At 43.6% G+C, this 14,888-nt stretch overlaps 1 protein-coding gene across 7 annotated transcripts in view; it reads left to right on the top strand.

The window, feature by feature from the left end:
- The window catches only part of MSRA (methionine sulfoxide reductase A), a 363,204-nt gene that overhangs the window by 264,131 nt on the left and 84,185 nt on the right, over positions 1-14,888 (top strand). For 6 of the 7 annotated variants that reach the window (XM_043890752.1, XM_043890751.1, XM_043890755.1 and 3 more), the window contains one exon: positions 5,257-5,363. In XM_043890752.1, coding sequence (XP_043746687.1) covers positions 5,257-5,363 — 107 coding nt within the window. Of the gene's footprint in view, positions 1-5,256; positions 5,364-14,353; positions 14,558-14,888 lie in introns of those variants that run through there. The other variant, XM_043890753.1, reaches the window with a different exon arrangement.

The following is a 14,888-nucleotide window of genomic DNA, read 5'->3' as shown; positions in this document are numbered from 1 at the left end:
TGAATTATTTTTTATAAAAATCCAGTACCTGACATGGGCTTGTCTGGTGGCTCAGCAGTACAGAATCCACCTGCCAATGCAGGAGCCGCCAGTTCGAGCCCTGGGCCGGGAAGATCCCCTGGAGAAGGAAATGGCAACGCACTCCAGTATTCTTGCCTGGAGGATCCCGTGGAGAGAGGAGCCTGGTGGGCTCCAGCCCGTGGGGTCAGAAGGGGTCGGACACGGCGAGTGACTAAACAGCAACAACAATCGCCTTTCATGCTTGCCCAGAAGGACAGCCGTGTGCCTCTTTTCTGCCCGGCCTCACAATGTTGTGAAACCTCCCAGATGTTTCTGCCCCTTAGGTTGTCATCTCACTACAAGAGGAGCCCTAGACGTGAAGGTAGACTTGAGGGTTTCACTGTGTCATCCTTCTGCCAGATAATCTGTGAAAATATCACCAGTGCAAGAGCCCACTGTAAACCACATCCTGGGAGGGATTCTTAATTATTCTCACTCTGTTTTCTCAAAAGCACATATTTATCCATAAGCCACCATTTTTCATTATCCTATGACGATTTAGAGACCTCCAGATACACACACAGGTAATTATTGTCTTCTGTGTACAAGATGTATGTAATCTTACTCAAACTTGTTGAAAATATAAAAAATAATACAGACATCTGCAGGCTCTCTTTTCCTCACATGCTATTTCTCTTAAAAAAAAAAAAAACTTAAATAGATTTAAACAACTACACATGGAGTTGGGAAAGTAAGTAGTCAAGAGATACCTGGAGTGACAGGCAAATTTGGTCTTGGCAAATTTGGCCAAAATGAAGCAAGGCAAAGGCTAACAGAGTTTTGCCCAGAGAATGCACTCGTCATAGCAAACACCCTCTTCCAACAACACAAGAGAAGACTCTACACGTGGACATCACCAGATGGTCAACACCAATCAGATTGATTATATTCTTTGCAGCCAAAGTTGGAGAAGCTCTATACAGTCAGCAAAAACAAGACTGGGAGCTGACTTTGGCTCAGATCATGAACTCCTTATTGCCAAATTCAGACTTAAATTGAAGAAAGTGGGGAAAACCACTAAACCATTCAGGTATGACCTAAATCAGATCCCTTACAATTATACAGTGGAAGTGACAAATAGATTCAAGGGATCAGAACTGATAGAGTACGTGAAGAACTATGGACAGAGGTTCATGACATTGTACAGGAGGCAATGATCAAGACCATCCCCAAGAAAAAGAAATGCAAAAAGGCAAAATGGTTGTCTGAGGAGACCTTACAAATAGCTGAGAAAAGAAGAGAAGCAAAAGGCAAAGGAGAAAATGAAAGATATACCCATTTGAATGCCGAGTTCCAAAGAATACCAAGGAGAGATAAGAAAGCCTTTCTCAGCGATCAATGCAAAGAAATAGAGGAAAACAATAGAATGGGAAAGACTAGAGTTCTCTTCAAGAAAATTAGAGATACCAAGGGAATATTTCATGCAAAGATGAGCACAATAAAGGACAGAAATGATATGGACCTAACAGAAGCAGAGGATATTAAGAAGAGGTGGCAAGAATACACAGAAGAACTATACAAAAAAGATCTTCATGACCCAGATAAACATGATGGTGTGATTACTCACCTAGAGCCAGACATCCTGGAATGCAAAGTCAAGTGGGACTTAGTAAGCATCACTATGAACAAAACTAGTGGAGGTGATGGAATTCCAGCTAAGCTATTTCAAATCCTAATAGGTGATGCTGTGAAAGTGCTGCACTCAATATGCCAGCAAATCTGGAAAACTCAGCACTGGCCACAGGACTGGAAAAGGTCAGTTTTCATTCCAATCCCCAAAAAAGGCAATGCCAAAGAACCCTCAAACTACTGCACAATTGCACTCATCTCACACACTAGCAAAGTAATGCTCAAAATTCTCCAAACGAGGCTTCAGCAGTACATGAACTGTGAGCTTCCAGATGTTAAAGCGGGATTTAGAAAAAGCAGAGGAACCAGAGATCAAATTGCCAACATCTGTTGGATCATAGAAAAAGCAAGAGAATTCCAGAAAAACATCCATTTCTGCTTTATTGATTACGCCAAAGCCTTTGACTGTGTAGGTCACAACAAGCTGTGGAAAATTCTTCTTCAAGAGATGGGAATACCAGACCACCTGACCTGCCTCCTGAGAAATCTTATGCAGGTCAAGAAGTAACAGTTAGAACTGGACATGGAACAACAAACTTGTTCCAAATTGGGGAAGGAGTACATCAAGGCTGTGTGTTGTCACCTTGCTTATTTAACTTCTATGCAGAGTATATCATGTGAAATGCTGAGCTGGATGAAGCACAAGCTGGAATCAAGATTTCTTGGAGAAATATCAGTAACCTCAGACATGCAATAACCTCAGATGATTCTGCCACCCTTATGGCAGAAAGTGAAGAGGAATTGAAGAGCCTCTTGATAAAAATGAAAGAGGAGAATGAAAAAGCTGGTGTAGAACTCAACATTCAAAAAATGAAGATCATGGCATCCGGTCCCATCACTTCATGGCTAATAGATGGGGAAACAATGGAAACAGTGACAGACTTTATTTTTGGGGGCTCCAAAATCACTGCAGATGGTGATTGCAGCCATGAAATTAAAAGGCGCTTACTCCTTGGAAGGAAAGTTATGACCAACCTAGACAGCATATTAAAAAGCAGAGACATTACTTTGTCAACAAAGGTCTGTCTGGTCAAAGCTATAGTTTTTCCAGTAGTCATGTATGGATGTGACAGTTGGACTATAAAGAAAGCTGAGCGCCGAAAAATTGATGCTTTTGAACTGTGGTGTTGGAGAAGACTCTTGAGAGTCCCTTGGATTGCAAGAAGATCAAACCAGTCCATCCTAAAGGAAGTCCTGAATATTCATTGGAAAGGACTGATGTTGGAGCTGAAACTCCAGTACTTTGGCCACCTGATGCAAAGAACTGACTCATTTGAAAAGACCCTGATGCTGGGAAAGATTAAGGGCAGGAGGAGAAGGGGATGACAGAGGATGAGATGGTTGGATGGCATCATCAAGTCAATGGACATGAGTTTGGGCAACCTCTGGGAGTTGGTGTTTGACAGAGAGGCCTGGCGTGCTGCAGTCCTGGGGCTGCAAAGAGTCAGTCATGACTGAGCGACTGAACTGACTGACTGACACATGGAGAACCTGGTTTTCTCCATCTTGTGCTCCATGGAGAGGGATCTGTCTTGATTTAAAAATCAGTCATCTGGCAGTGTTTTTTCTTCACAGAAATATTTCGGAAGGAACAGTGATGCTACCATCTTGCCATTATGTAAATGGATGTTAGGCCAAAAGTGTGGGATGTAGTCATACTGGAGCAGCCCTACTTGTAAGAGAAGGAGGGACAACTGAAGAAGACAGAATATTCTGGAATGTATATTTATCAACTGTCTTACACAGTCTCTTAAGTAACATTTACAATAATACATACATATCATATACTATAAATAATAATATATGCATTGGTGCGTGCTAAGTCGCTTCAGTCGTGTCTGACTCTGTGCGACCCTATGGACTGTAGCTCACCAGGCTCCTCTGTCCATGGGATTCTCCAGGCAGGAATACTGGAGAGGGTTGCCATGCCATTTTCCAGGGGATATTCCCGACCCAGGGATCAAAGCAGTGTCTGTCTCCTGCATTAGCTGGTGAATTCTTTACCATTAACACCACCTTGGAAGCTCCTACTAATATGTATCTACACTATAGTACCACCACTGTAATACTTAAATGAATGTATAACTTACAAGGAAATGAAATAGATAGCCTAATTTGATATTCAGTTCAGTTCAGTCACTCAGTTGTGTCCTACTCCTTCCAACCCCATGAATCTCAGCATGCCAGGCCTCCCTGTCCATCACCAACTCCTGGAGTATACACAAGCCCATGTCCATCAAGTCAGTGATGCCATCCAACCATCTCATCCTCTGTCGTCCCCTTCTCCTCCTGCCCTCAATTATTTCCCAGCATCAGGGTCTTTTCAAATGAGTCAGCTCTTTGCATCAGGTGGCCAAAGTATTGGAGTTTCAGCTTCAGCATCAGTCCTTCCAGTGAACACCCAGGACTGATCTCCTTTAGGATGGACTATATTACTTGGTGCTTATTGGAGGCATGGGATGATTAATTTTTAGTATGCAATGTTAAATTAATATTCCAATGTCATTATTGATATTGGCTTTTTAATAATGAGTTCCTGATTCCCCTTGTGACCTTTGTATATGGAGGAGAGGGGGGGGTCCCACAGGTGGGAGAATGGGGTTTCTAGGAAGTCACCTAAGCTGGCTGGAGGAGGGCATGGCCGTCCGCCCCAGTGTTCTTGCCTGGAGAATGCCACGGGCAGAGACGGAGGAACCTGGGGGGCTTTTCTCCACGGGGTCGCAGAGTCGGACGTGACCGAGCAACGAAATAGCAAGAGCAGCAGCACCTAGGCTGGGGGCTCGGAAACCTGGCACTGTCGCGTTAGGAAGGTTGCATCTCTCATGGGAAGAGTTTGGGGGCACTTGTTAAAACTGAAACTGATGCTCCAGTGACACAGTAAATGTGTGTGAAGTTCATTTCTCAGCAGCATGGGGATCTGTAGGGGATCTCTGACAGGCTGGTGGCAGTGTAAGATGGGGACTCCATCATTCAGTTAGACATTGACCTTGAGCTCCTGTTAGCTCTACACTTGAGCTGCTGTGACTATGGAAAGTGCACTGGGCTGACTTGAAAATGCCTGGTTTTCCTGTGACTGGGTGTGTGACCTTAGGCAAACTCTTTAAACCTGTTGAGCATCAGTCACTTTGTCATTTATTAGGCATCTCCTGTGTGTAGGGCACCACGCCAGGCACTTCTATGCATATTATTCCATTTCCTTATCTGCCAAGCAAGGGATGGTACCACCTGCTACACAGAGTATCTCATTAGAATCCACAGAAACAGTGTGTTATCACAGTGCTTCACAATCGAAAAATGGTTATGACTTCAGTATCTGCATGGAAGAATGTGTGTTTGTAGAGCATCTACTATGATGTGAGACCTGTGATAAATTTTCCTAAAATGCAAAGATACGTTATAATTAAAACAGGCAAAGCAGAACAGATATGTTGCCTGCTTGTTCAAGGAGAGTTGTGCCAGGATGAAATTGAAATGAGCACTTAGCAGGATGTGAGTCCTGAAGGACGTCTAACACTGGCCTCGTGGCCCAGGCCACCCCCAGTAACCCTCTGCTTTCCGCTTCCCCAGGCATGCGCCAAGGCAACGACCATGGCTCTCAGTACCGCTCCGCCATCTACCCGACCTCCGCTGAGCACATGGGGGCCGCCCTGAGGTCCAAAGAGGACTACCAGAAGGTAGGTCCCATCTCCCTCCCAGGCCACCTGTGGGGGAAGAGTCTGATTCTTGGCACCTGGCCCTGCGTTCCATTTGCATGTTTTGGGAAGTTTCTATCAGCCTCATGGAATAGAGGCCTTCTGCCCCGTAGAATGGAGACGGAAATGGCAAGCATGTGTTCTTATGCATGTCTCTTAAAGTCAGATCATCCAGATGAATATACAACTTGACATCAAATTTCTCTCTCTCTCTCTGAGTCTCTCTCTTTTTCTTCTTTCTGTATTAATCTGCTTGGGCTGCTATGACAAAGCACTACAGATGGGATGCTTAAACAGCAGAAATCCGTGGTCTCACAGCTCTGTTGAATCACGGGGAGTTGAAAGTCACAGTGTTGGCAGGACTGAATCTGCTCAGGGACTCTCCCCTGGGCTTGTAGCCGGCTGTCTTCTCCCTGTCTTTTCATCATCGGCTCTATGTGCGCCTGTTTCTGGGTCCAAATTAATACCATTTATGACAACTCCAGTCACGTTAGGTCAGGGCCTTAGCTAATGACCATATTTAGCTCCATCATCTCTGTTAATGTCTCCAGGGGAGGTCACATGCTAAGGTCCTGGTAGTTGGGATTCCAGCGTATCTTTTTGGGGGACACATAATTATCACTGTTAACTGGGTTGATGTTTGTAAAGCATAGAGCGTAGCAAAATGCTCAACAGATGGTAGCCCATATTACTGTTGGGATTTCAACTTCAGTTTGGTAGATGAAGCCTTGGTTGCTGATACCATCACTTGAGAAAAGTAATGTATGATGAGAGAGGCGGCTGAGGGCCTGCAGAACTGTAGCACTTGAGAGCTGGGTTAGAGAGGTGCCTCGGGCAGACGAAACATGGTGGCAGGTTTAACAGAGAACCAGCCCCAAACAAAAACTTAACAGTTCGTTCTGTTGGGTTTAATCTCACTATATTTAATTATAAAGGTTATGTTGTTAATACTAAAAGTAACTTATAATTACTGCCATAATATTGATTTCCTAATATAATGATTCACAATCTCTTAAGGTATAAACAGTGATACTAAGAAACTCCAGAAGAATATTAATTTCCCTCCGGACTATCTCAAAATGAGTTGATCTTCTCATGTTCACCTTGAAGATGTTAAGGTCAAAAGATTAGTGCCTCCCACACGATGATAAAGAGGCTAACTTACATGTAATAGTCTGGTTTCTACCCCACTCTCGTTTCTATCCTTAGCTTTGAGTAGAACCCACATTGATCTTAGATAACTGATAGACATATGAAGTAAAATGTAGATATTAAGTGTTATTTGTTTCAATAATTTCTCCATTACTTCTGTAGTTGGGGGAATGTTAATCTGGACAATCTTGTTCAATGTTAATCAATGAATAATCTTGACAGTTTTTCTAACCTAGCGCTCTTTGAATGTTCTGTACCTAAGCACATGGGACTTAAATACATTCCTACATATACATATATCCCCTTCATGGATCACAGCCTTGGCTTTTAAAAGTGGGGTCTATTTCAAAAATAAAAATTGGGCTCTTCTGTGCCCCCAACATCCAGATATCCACTGTGGTTCATCTAACCACGTAGAATTGCTTGATCACCAACTCAGAGAACAAATAATGTCACATCTCTTTTATTTTTATATGTAAATAAAAACTGGTTCTAAATTATAGTGACAGATGAGTAGAAAGTCCCGTACTTCTGTCCTGGCAAAGTGGCTAAACTCCAGAGAGTCTTAACTCTAGACCACTGCCGCCATACAACCCTGTGCCCAACAGCAGTGGTCTGTCCTGCAGTGTCCGGGAGCTGCAGGGAAGAGAGAGGGGAGGCCAAGGGCATCTGAGCTGGTGCACGAGAGGTGGCTGGTGTGACGATATGCAAAGGGTCCTTCACTTGCCCCCGTCTGGTCCAGGGCAGGCAGCTGACTGCAGTCTCCAGGATAATTTGCTATGATTTAGTGACTTTTTGGCTCCTCTGTTAGAGCAAACAAGTCTGGTTTTAGCAGGCATGCTGCTACAATTGTTGAGTTGTGTAATATGCAGAGATATAGAGAGCACAGTACATCATGAGAAACGCTGGGCTTTAAGAAGCACAAGCTGGAATCAAGATTGCCGGGAGAAATATCAATAACCTCAGATATGCAGATGACACCACCCTTATGGCAGAAAGCGAAGAGGAACTAAAGAGCCTCTTGATGAAAGTGAAAGAGGAGAATGAAAAAGTTGGCTTAAAGCTCAACATTCAGAAGACTAAGATCATGGCATCTGGTCCCATCACTTCATGGGAAATAGATGGGGAGACAGTGGAAACAGTGTCAGACTTTATTTTTGGGGGCTCCAAAATCACTGCAGATGGTGATTGCAGCCATGAAATTAAAAGATGCTTACTCCTTGGAAGGAAAGTTATGACCAACCTAGACAGCATAGTAAAAAGCAGAGACATTACTTTGTCAAGAAAGATCTGTCTAGTCAGGGCTATGGTTTTTCCAGTAGTCATGTATGGATGTGAGAGTTGGACTATAAAGAAAGCTGAGCGCCAAAGAATTGATGCTTTTGAACTGTGGTGTTGGAGAAGACTCTTGAGAGTCCCTTGGACTGCAAGAAAATCCAACCAGTCCATCCTAAAGGAGATCGGTCCTGGGTGTTCATTGAAAGGACTGATGTTGGAGCTGAAACTCCAATACTTTGGCCACTTGATGTGAAGAGCTGACTCATTTGAAAAGACCCTGGTGCTCTGAAAGATTGAGGGAAGTAGGAGAAGGGGACGATAGAGGATGAGATGGTTGGATGGCATCACCGACTCAATGTAAATGAGTTTGGGTAAACTCTGGGAGTTGGTGATGGACAGGGAGGCCTGGCATGCTGTGGTTCATGGGGTCACAAAGAGATGGACACAAATGAGCGACGGAACTGAACTGATGGTTGATATATCTGTGTATATATGATATTGATAACAGAACAGCAGCAACAGTACTGACTACTTACTACATGATAATTACTGTTTTAAGCATTTTATATAAATGGAACCATTTCTATATCTCTGACTCTATAAACATACATACATATCATGGGTCTATAGATATAATGGAGCTAATGGATATGTTTAGATATAGGTATGAATACATCTCTGTGTCTTTATATAAAATTGTATGCACCCATGCCTCTTGTTTCTAATTTTGAAGCTCGTATCATTTTCCAACTGTCCATTTAGTTGGTATAATTGATTAATATACACAGAAAAAGCAAAAAGAAAAATCAGTAATTCACAGTGCCAGTGAGAGGCAGGTGTAATTAGCTTTTACACCCTATAGAAGTCGGTCTGTGCTTTTCTGTTTACCTTAAAGAAGAATAATGTGGTCTTTACTAGGCCCACTAAGTAGGGAGACAGAGTCAGGTGTCACAGGTTCCCTTCTCACAGGTCAGTGAAGAAGCAGAGGCTTGGCTCCTAGCGTTTCCTCTCCAGGGTAACCCTTGGACAGATCCCTGAAGCAGTAGGGGTCTTTAATCTGGGAGAGTTATTCTTAACAATACTGGATGAGGGTCTAGGACTCCATAATCTATCTTATCACAAACTTTTGGGTTTACTTATGAGAGTGGGGAGGTTCTGAAGATGGATTTCTGTCATTTTATATGTACTGTTTTCTCCTGTAAGAGCTGGCATTTCTGGTGGCCCTGTCACCGCACCTGGGGGGGGGGGGGCGGGAATCATCTTATTTGAACCCTGGCGGGACACCCCCTGCACTAACTATAACATTGTTGACTCAGGTTACTAGTTTAATAGTCTTCACTAGTTTGCCCCCAGTGACCTGCTAGTAACCAGCTTCTTCAGCAACTTCTTTATGCCATGCAAAGTTGAGAGTGACAGTTCTGCTTACCACCGAGCAGCCATTTGAACATAAAACTAGCTGATTTTATCACAGGGACCAATTGTTGAGCTAATTAGATGCACAGAACTGCTGATGAGCCAGAAACCCAAAGTAATTTTTCCATCTAAACCATGGTTTTCTGCAGAGTTGACTGGGTTGTAGACACCAGGCTCACCAACAACCCTTGAAAAGGGAGAAAGGCTGAAGACGTTTGCTAATTTCCATTCGGATTAGGGCAGGCTGGAGAATCTCACAGGAGAGGACCTGAGTGAAACCTCAGCTTCACACTGAGTTCCTTGACCTTGAAAGAGCAGGATTCTGTTTACAGAATTTGACAGCTGCTTCATATCTTTGGTGAGCTGCAGCCTTGGCACAAAATGTAGGATCTTCTTGCCTTTGGACAAAGTCTTCATGGTGGTGGTGGTTTAGTCAGTAATTTGTATCAGACTTTTGCAACCCCATGGACTGTAGCCCTCCAGGCTCCTCTGTCCATGGGATTTCCCAGGCAAGAGTACTGGAGTGGGTTGTCATTCCCTTCTCCAGGGGATGTTCCCCACCCAGGGATCAAACCCAGATCTCCCGCATTGCAGGTGGATTCTTTACCACTGAGCCACCAGGGAAGCCAAAGACTTCATAGTCTTTCATTAATAGGATTTTCATATTTTTTCACCAGAATTTCATAGTGGAATCATCTACTTATGGTGTTCATTGGAGGAGATAATTAGATGTGTTCTTGTTTTTGGATCACCAGATGTAGACAGTTTCCCTCTCAAGTGAGCCCGTGATGATGTTTTCTAGTATTCTAAGCTGAATCATAGCTTCTGGCAGGGAGGGGGGTTGTTCCCATGTGATTTTTATGTCCTGAAAATCCAACTCTCCCTCATTTAGGAACTGGATCTTTTGATTAGTAATAGATTATGTTTCCTGAAATTTGCTGAAGAATTAATAAATCAAAAAATCATGTTCTGGCCACATGACCTATTTCCTTCTCAGTGCCTCAGAGCTTCATGAACAATAAGCACAAGCTTTCCTCTGGATAACCTTTTTGGGTGAATGTTAAATTACCCACTATGTGTCAAATATGAAACAGGGCCTTAATGTCTCTGTCTCCCAGCATGTTTGTTTATCCACCCACCCACCTATCCATCCATCCATCCATATCTTCAGCATAGCTATAGTCTCTAAGTATGTATCATGTTTTATCTTTAATTTCAATTATCTAGCAATCTGCTACTGTACTGTACATGGTGTCATTTTAAAGCAAAGTACCCAAAATGAAAGGTAAAAAGCAACAACTATTTTTGGGCATTGCTTCAACTTCCCTGATAGCTCAGTTGGTAAAGAATCTGCCTGCAATGCAGGAGACCCCAGTCCAGTTCCTGGGTTGGGAAGATCCACTGGAGAAGGGATAGGCTACCCATCCAATATTCTTGGGCTTCCCTTGTGGCTTAGCTGATAAAGAATCTGCCTGCAATGTGAGAGACTGGGGTTTGATCTCTGGATTGGGAAGATCCTCTGGAGAAGGGAAAGGCTACCCACTCCAGTATTCTGGCCTGGAGAATTCCATGGACTAAATAGTCCATGGGGTTACAGAGTCAGACATGACTGATTGTCTTTCACTTTCACTTTGATTATTTAATTTGATCAGTGGCTGCCAACATTCCTTGGTATATGGCCACATCCTCCCAGTCTCTGAGTAGGTGGCCAAGTGGCCTTCTCCACTTGTGTGTGTCCAATCTCCCCCTCCTTCTCTCTTACAAGGACACATGTGATCACATGTAGGGCCCACTCGATAAGCCAGGATAATCTACCCATCACGAGATCCTTAATTTAATCACAGCTGGGAAGTCTTTGCTGTATAAAGTAACATTTACACGTTCTGGGGATTAGGGCATGGACGTTTGGCCGGCAGCAGTATTGAGCCTACTACAGTCCTCAGGCCTGGATTCCATCCTGCAATTGTCACATGTCATGACTCATGTGATAGTGGTAGCTTTTGGAGGCTGAAACTGGGAGTTCTTTTTTCCTGGGCTGCTCACCCAGTGGGCACCCATCTGGCTTCTTCTGAGCCCCGGGGCCACACACGAACACACTTGGTGCCCCAGAAAGGATGGGGCTTGCTCTCCTCTCTCTAGGGATCCTTGTCTAGTTTTGAACAGAGATACAAATTTGCACCGGCTTATCCCCTTTCAAACATCTCTACCTTCAAAAAATATCCAGCTTCATCCCCATCCTACTTACCAAAATAAAGTAGCATACTAAAAATAACAACAGGGAAAAAATCCTGAGAGCTAGATTTGGAGGAGAAAATTGTGTGCGTGTGTGTGTGTGTGTGTGTGCGCGCATGCGCATGTGTGTGTGTATAATCAAAATAATGTTTGAATGGTTGGCGAGGATGTGCTAGTGCTCTTAGTCACTTACTACCTGTGGACTTCTATTTCTTGTCTTCATTTTAGAATTATCTGAGTGTGAATAGCATAATTTCCTCATAGATTTGTTATAAGAATTAAATAATATTTTCTATACATGTAAAAATACATTAAAAATTCTATATATGTAAAAATACCTCTTGTTATGGACATATATATGTATGTATGTATACACACACACACACGCACGCACATACTATAATATAGCTAGCATGTTGTGCACACCCAATATTCATTCAATGAAGCTGAGCCCCTCCAGTCTTCTAGTCAAGAAAATAGTTCCAATTATGCCAACTCAATGGAGAGAAATTAAATATTCTCAATAAATATCCAGTTATGCTATAATCATCATATAACTGGACCTGATAATTCCCTACCAGAAGGTACAGATCCTTTGCGTTTCCTTATAAGCATCGATAGCCTGAAAATCTGAACATGTCTTTCCTTCTGTACCTTCCCCCACCTTCCCCAGTAAATTAATACATTAATTACCTTATCAGCTATTAATTATGTACTGATTAGTTTCCAGACTCACATTATAGTTGTTTCACACACAGCTATTGGAAGAAGGATCTCGTGAAGTTTCTTGCAATAAACTGTGCTATGCAACAGCACAGAAGCCCATGTGTCACAAATGCTCTTACCTGTAGACCATTCTCTGGTAACTGTCCTGACTTTAAGTGGGCTGTTTGGGGGCTCCTGGTTCATCCTTGTTTCCCCCAAGACCTGGTTCTGTTCTTCGAATCTAGCGGATTGTCAGCAAATATTTGTTGGCATGAACTGAAAAGATGTAGCAAAGTAAGGAACCGCCTTTACTCCTTGTTACAGACTGAACAGTTGAGTCCTCCCAAAATGTGTACATTGAAGCCCTAACTCTCATGTGATAGTATTAGGACCTGGGGTCTTTGGGTGATTTGAGTTAGATGAGGTCATGAGGGTGGGGCCCTCGTGATGGGATTAGTGTCCTTGTAAAAAGAGATGCCAGAGAGCACCCTCTCCCTCTCTCTCTCTCCCCTCAAGCAGCAAAGAAGAGGTTACCTGAGCACATAGTGAGATGGTAGTCATCTCTAAGTGACGAAATAATATTCACAATGAAACCTATCCTGCTGGCACCTCCCTGCCTCCAGAACTGGGAGAAATAATTGTCCTTTTTTAAAGCCACCCAGTCTGTAGTACGTTGTTGTGGCAGGTAGAGCTTACTGAGATGCCAGGAGAGGGTGGAGAACCTCGGCGGTGGGTGAGGGCACCTGGCTGGGGTCTTGCTCTGCCCTTACTGACTCTGCCCTTGGATGAGCCCTTACAGCTCTACTTTCTTGTGTATAAAGTGGGAAGATAAGAACAGCAAAAGTTTTTTATAAATCGTAACAGTTTCTTGTGCTTTGTCCCACATCATATGAGTGGTAACCCTCGCCCCACACAGGGAGGTAGTTCAGAATCTGCCCTCCTACCTGCCTTAGAAAGAAACCGAAGCTTAAAGGGCTTCATTCACATTTCCAAGATGACCCAGGGAATACATATAGACAATGAGAGCCATCTGACTCTGAATTCCATATGCTTTCCTCACACACTGTACTTGGTAATCTGTCAAGCATTTTACAAATATCACGGTTTTAATGGGGTGACTCCAGAGACAAGGCTATTGGCAATGACTTCATCCTGCTTTTCCAGGGGCCCTCAGATTTCAAACCATTGCAGAAATTTAAGATCAGAGAACCTTCCTTTCTGTCAGGAACAGAGAAGATGGCAGGCTGATTCCTGTTTCTTTGTTCACGAAGAAGTGGATAGGTTGCATTCTAGACATACCCCTTCTCGATCTCTTGCATTCTCTGTGCTCCGATGTGAAAACCAGCAACAGCACTGAAAGATTCTGCTTTCACCAATACCAGAAATCACTTATGAATATTTGCATCGAAGCACCCTGAGTAGACATGGGTAAATGTCAGTTGATATTTTATGGTTTTGGGGATTAGCCAGCTTTTCCTCTTCCTCTTCTTTTTTTCTAACTTGTGCTATTGTTTAAAGCATGCATGGAGTTATGATTTTTAAATGTCCATGGAAAAGCCCTGAATAATTCATTCACTTACCTTAGTCAAAGAGAAAAAACCCCTTTGTCTGCCCAGCAATAAAGATGAAATTCCTCTTACACCCCTCTTGTAGCTTTGCGGTTATCATCACAGGTATTATTATGAACCCTAAACAAGAACGTGTGAAATGAATGTTTTTAAAATGCCCATTTCTGAGAGGCAGGCGTCTGTATCTCTGTGTGTGCAGCCATATAGACAGATAAATCTTTGGCCTTAATGGTTTAGTTGCACGGGGTGATTATTTTCATTTCCACTTATTACTGTGTGTTAGACTCCTCTTGTATGAGTACGAATTGCTCTTTCTTGACTGTATTTAGAAATATCCGCATTACCCCTGGGTATTTGTTCATTAATAGGGGGTGGGGAGAGAAAAAGCTTGTAATAATGGGCTTTACATATTATTAAACTGTGTGCGTTCAGATTAGGGTCCAAGTGAAAAAAAAATCTAGTTTGTGTTACTGCCCTCTGGTGGTTGCAGTGTGTTGCTGCAGTGGCAGGGAAGTCAGTGCGTCCCTGGGGTGGAGCTCTGCCTGCGGTGGCTGAGAGCCAGGCAGACCCCAGGGCTTTGCCGGGCCGTCAGTCTTTGATTCACATTAACTGCTTTTCCTCCAGGTGCACTGCAGGCACCCTAGGATTCCGCTCAGTGGCCAGACTAATGATCAAAAAGCCCGTGTCCACACAAAATAACGCTGACCAACGTAGGGTGACATTCGAATGAATTCAGATTCTCCGTGAACCACACTCCTCCACATCTTTCAAGATCAGCATGGGAAGATGCAGTGGCTCCCCTTGTGTGACGTATGTACCCCCTGTGGTATCCAAGGTGACTTTGGATGTCTCCAGATAAGCATTTTCAATGTTAATAGTTATGTGGTAATATTTTAACATGTCGTAGGCACAACGCAGGGAGTGTTTGATACCCATGGTCTCCTGGATGTAGGTGCCGACCAGGAGATGGTGCCCACGCACAGCTGCTTTCTTTGCGGCGATGCAGCCAGCACTGGGTTGGTGACCTCTTGGTTGATGGGGCAAGGCCCATGTGGAGGTGGGGGGACGACTGGGAGCAGCAGCAGCCCTGCTCCATGCTTGTGGTGTGACCTTGGCATGTTAACCTCGATAAGCCTGGGTGTCCTGGTTTGCTGAATAG

The sequence above is a fragment of the Cervus elaphus genome, chromosome 29 (assembly GCF_910594005.1).
Source record: "Cervus elaphus chromosome 29, mCerEla1.1, whole genome shotgun sequence".
NCBI classification, from domain to species: domain Eukaryota; kingdom Metazoa; phylum Chordata; class Mammalia; order Artiodactyla; family Cervidae; genus Cervus; species Cervus elaphus.
Note: the sequence above shows the minus strand (reverse complement) of the source record. Positions and strands in the feature narration are given on the sequence as shown.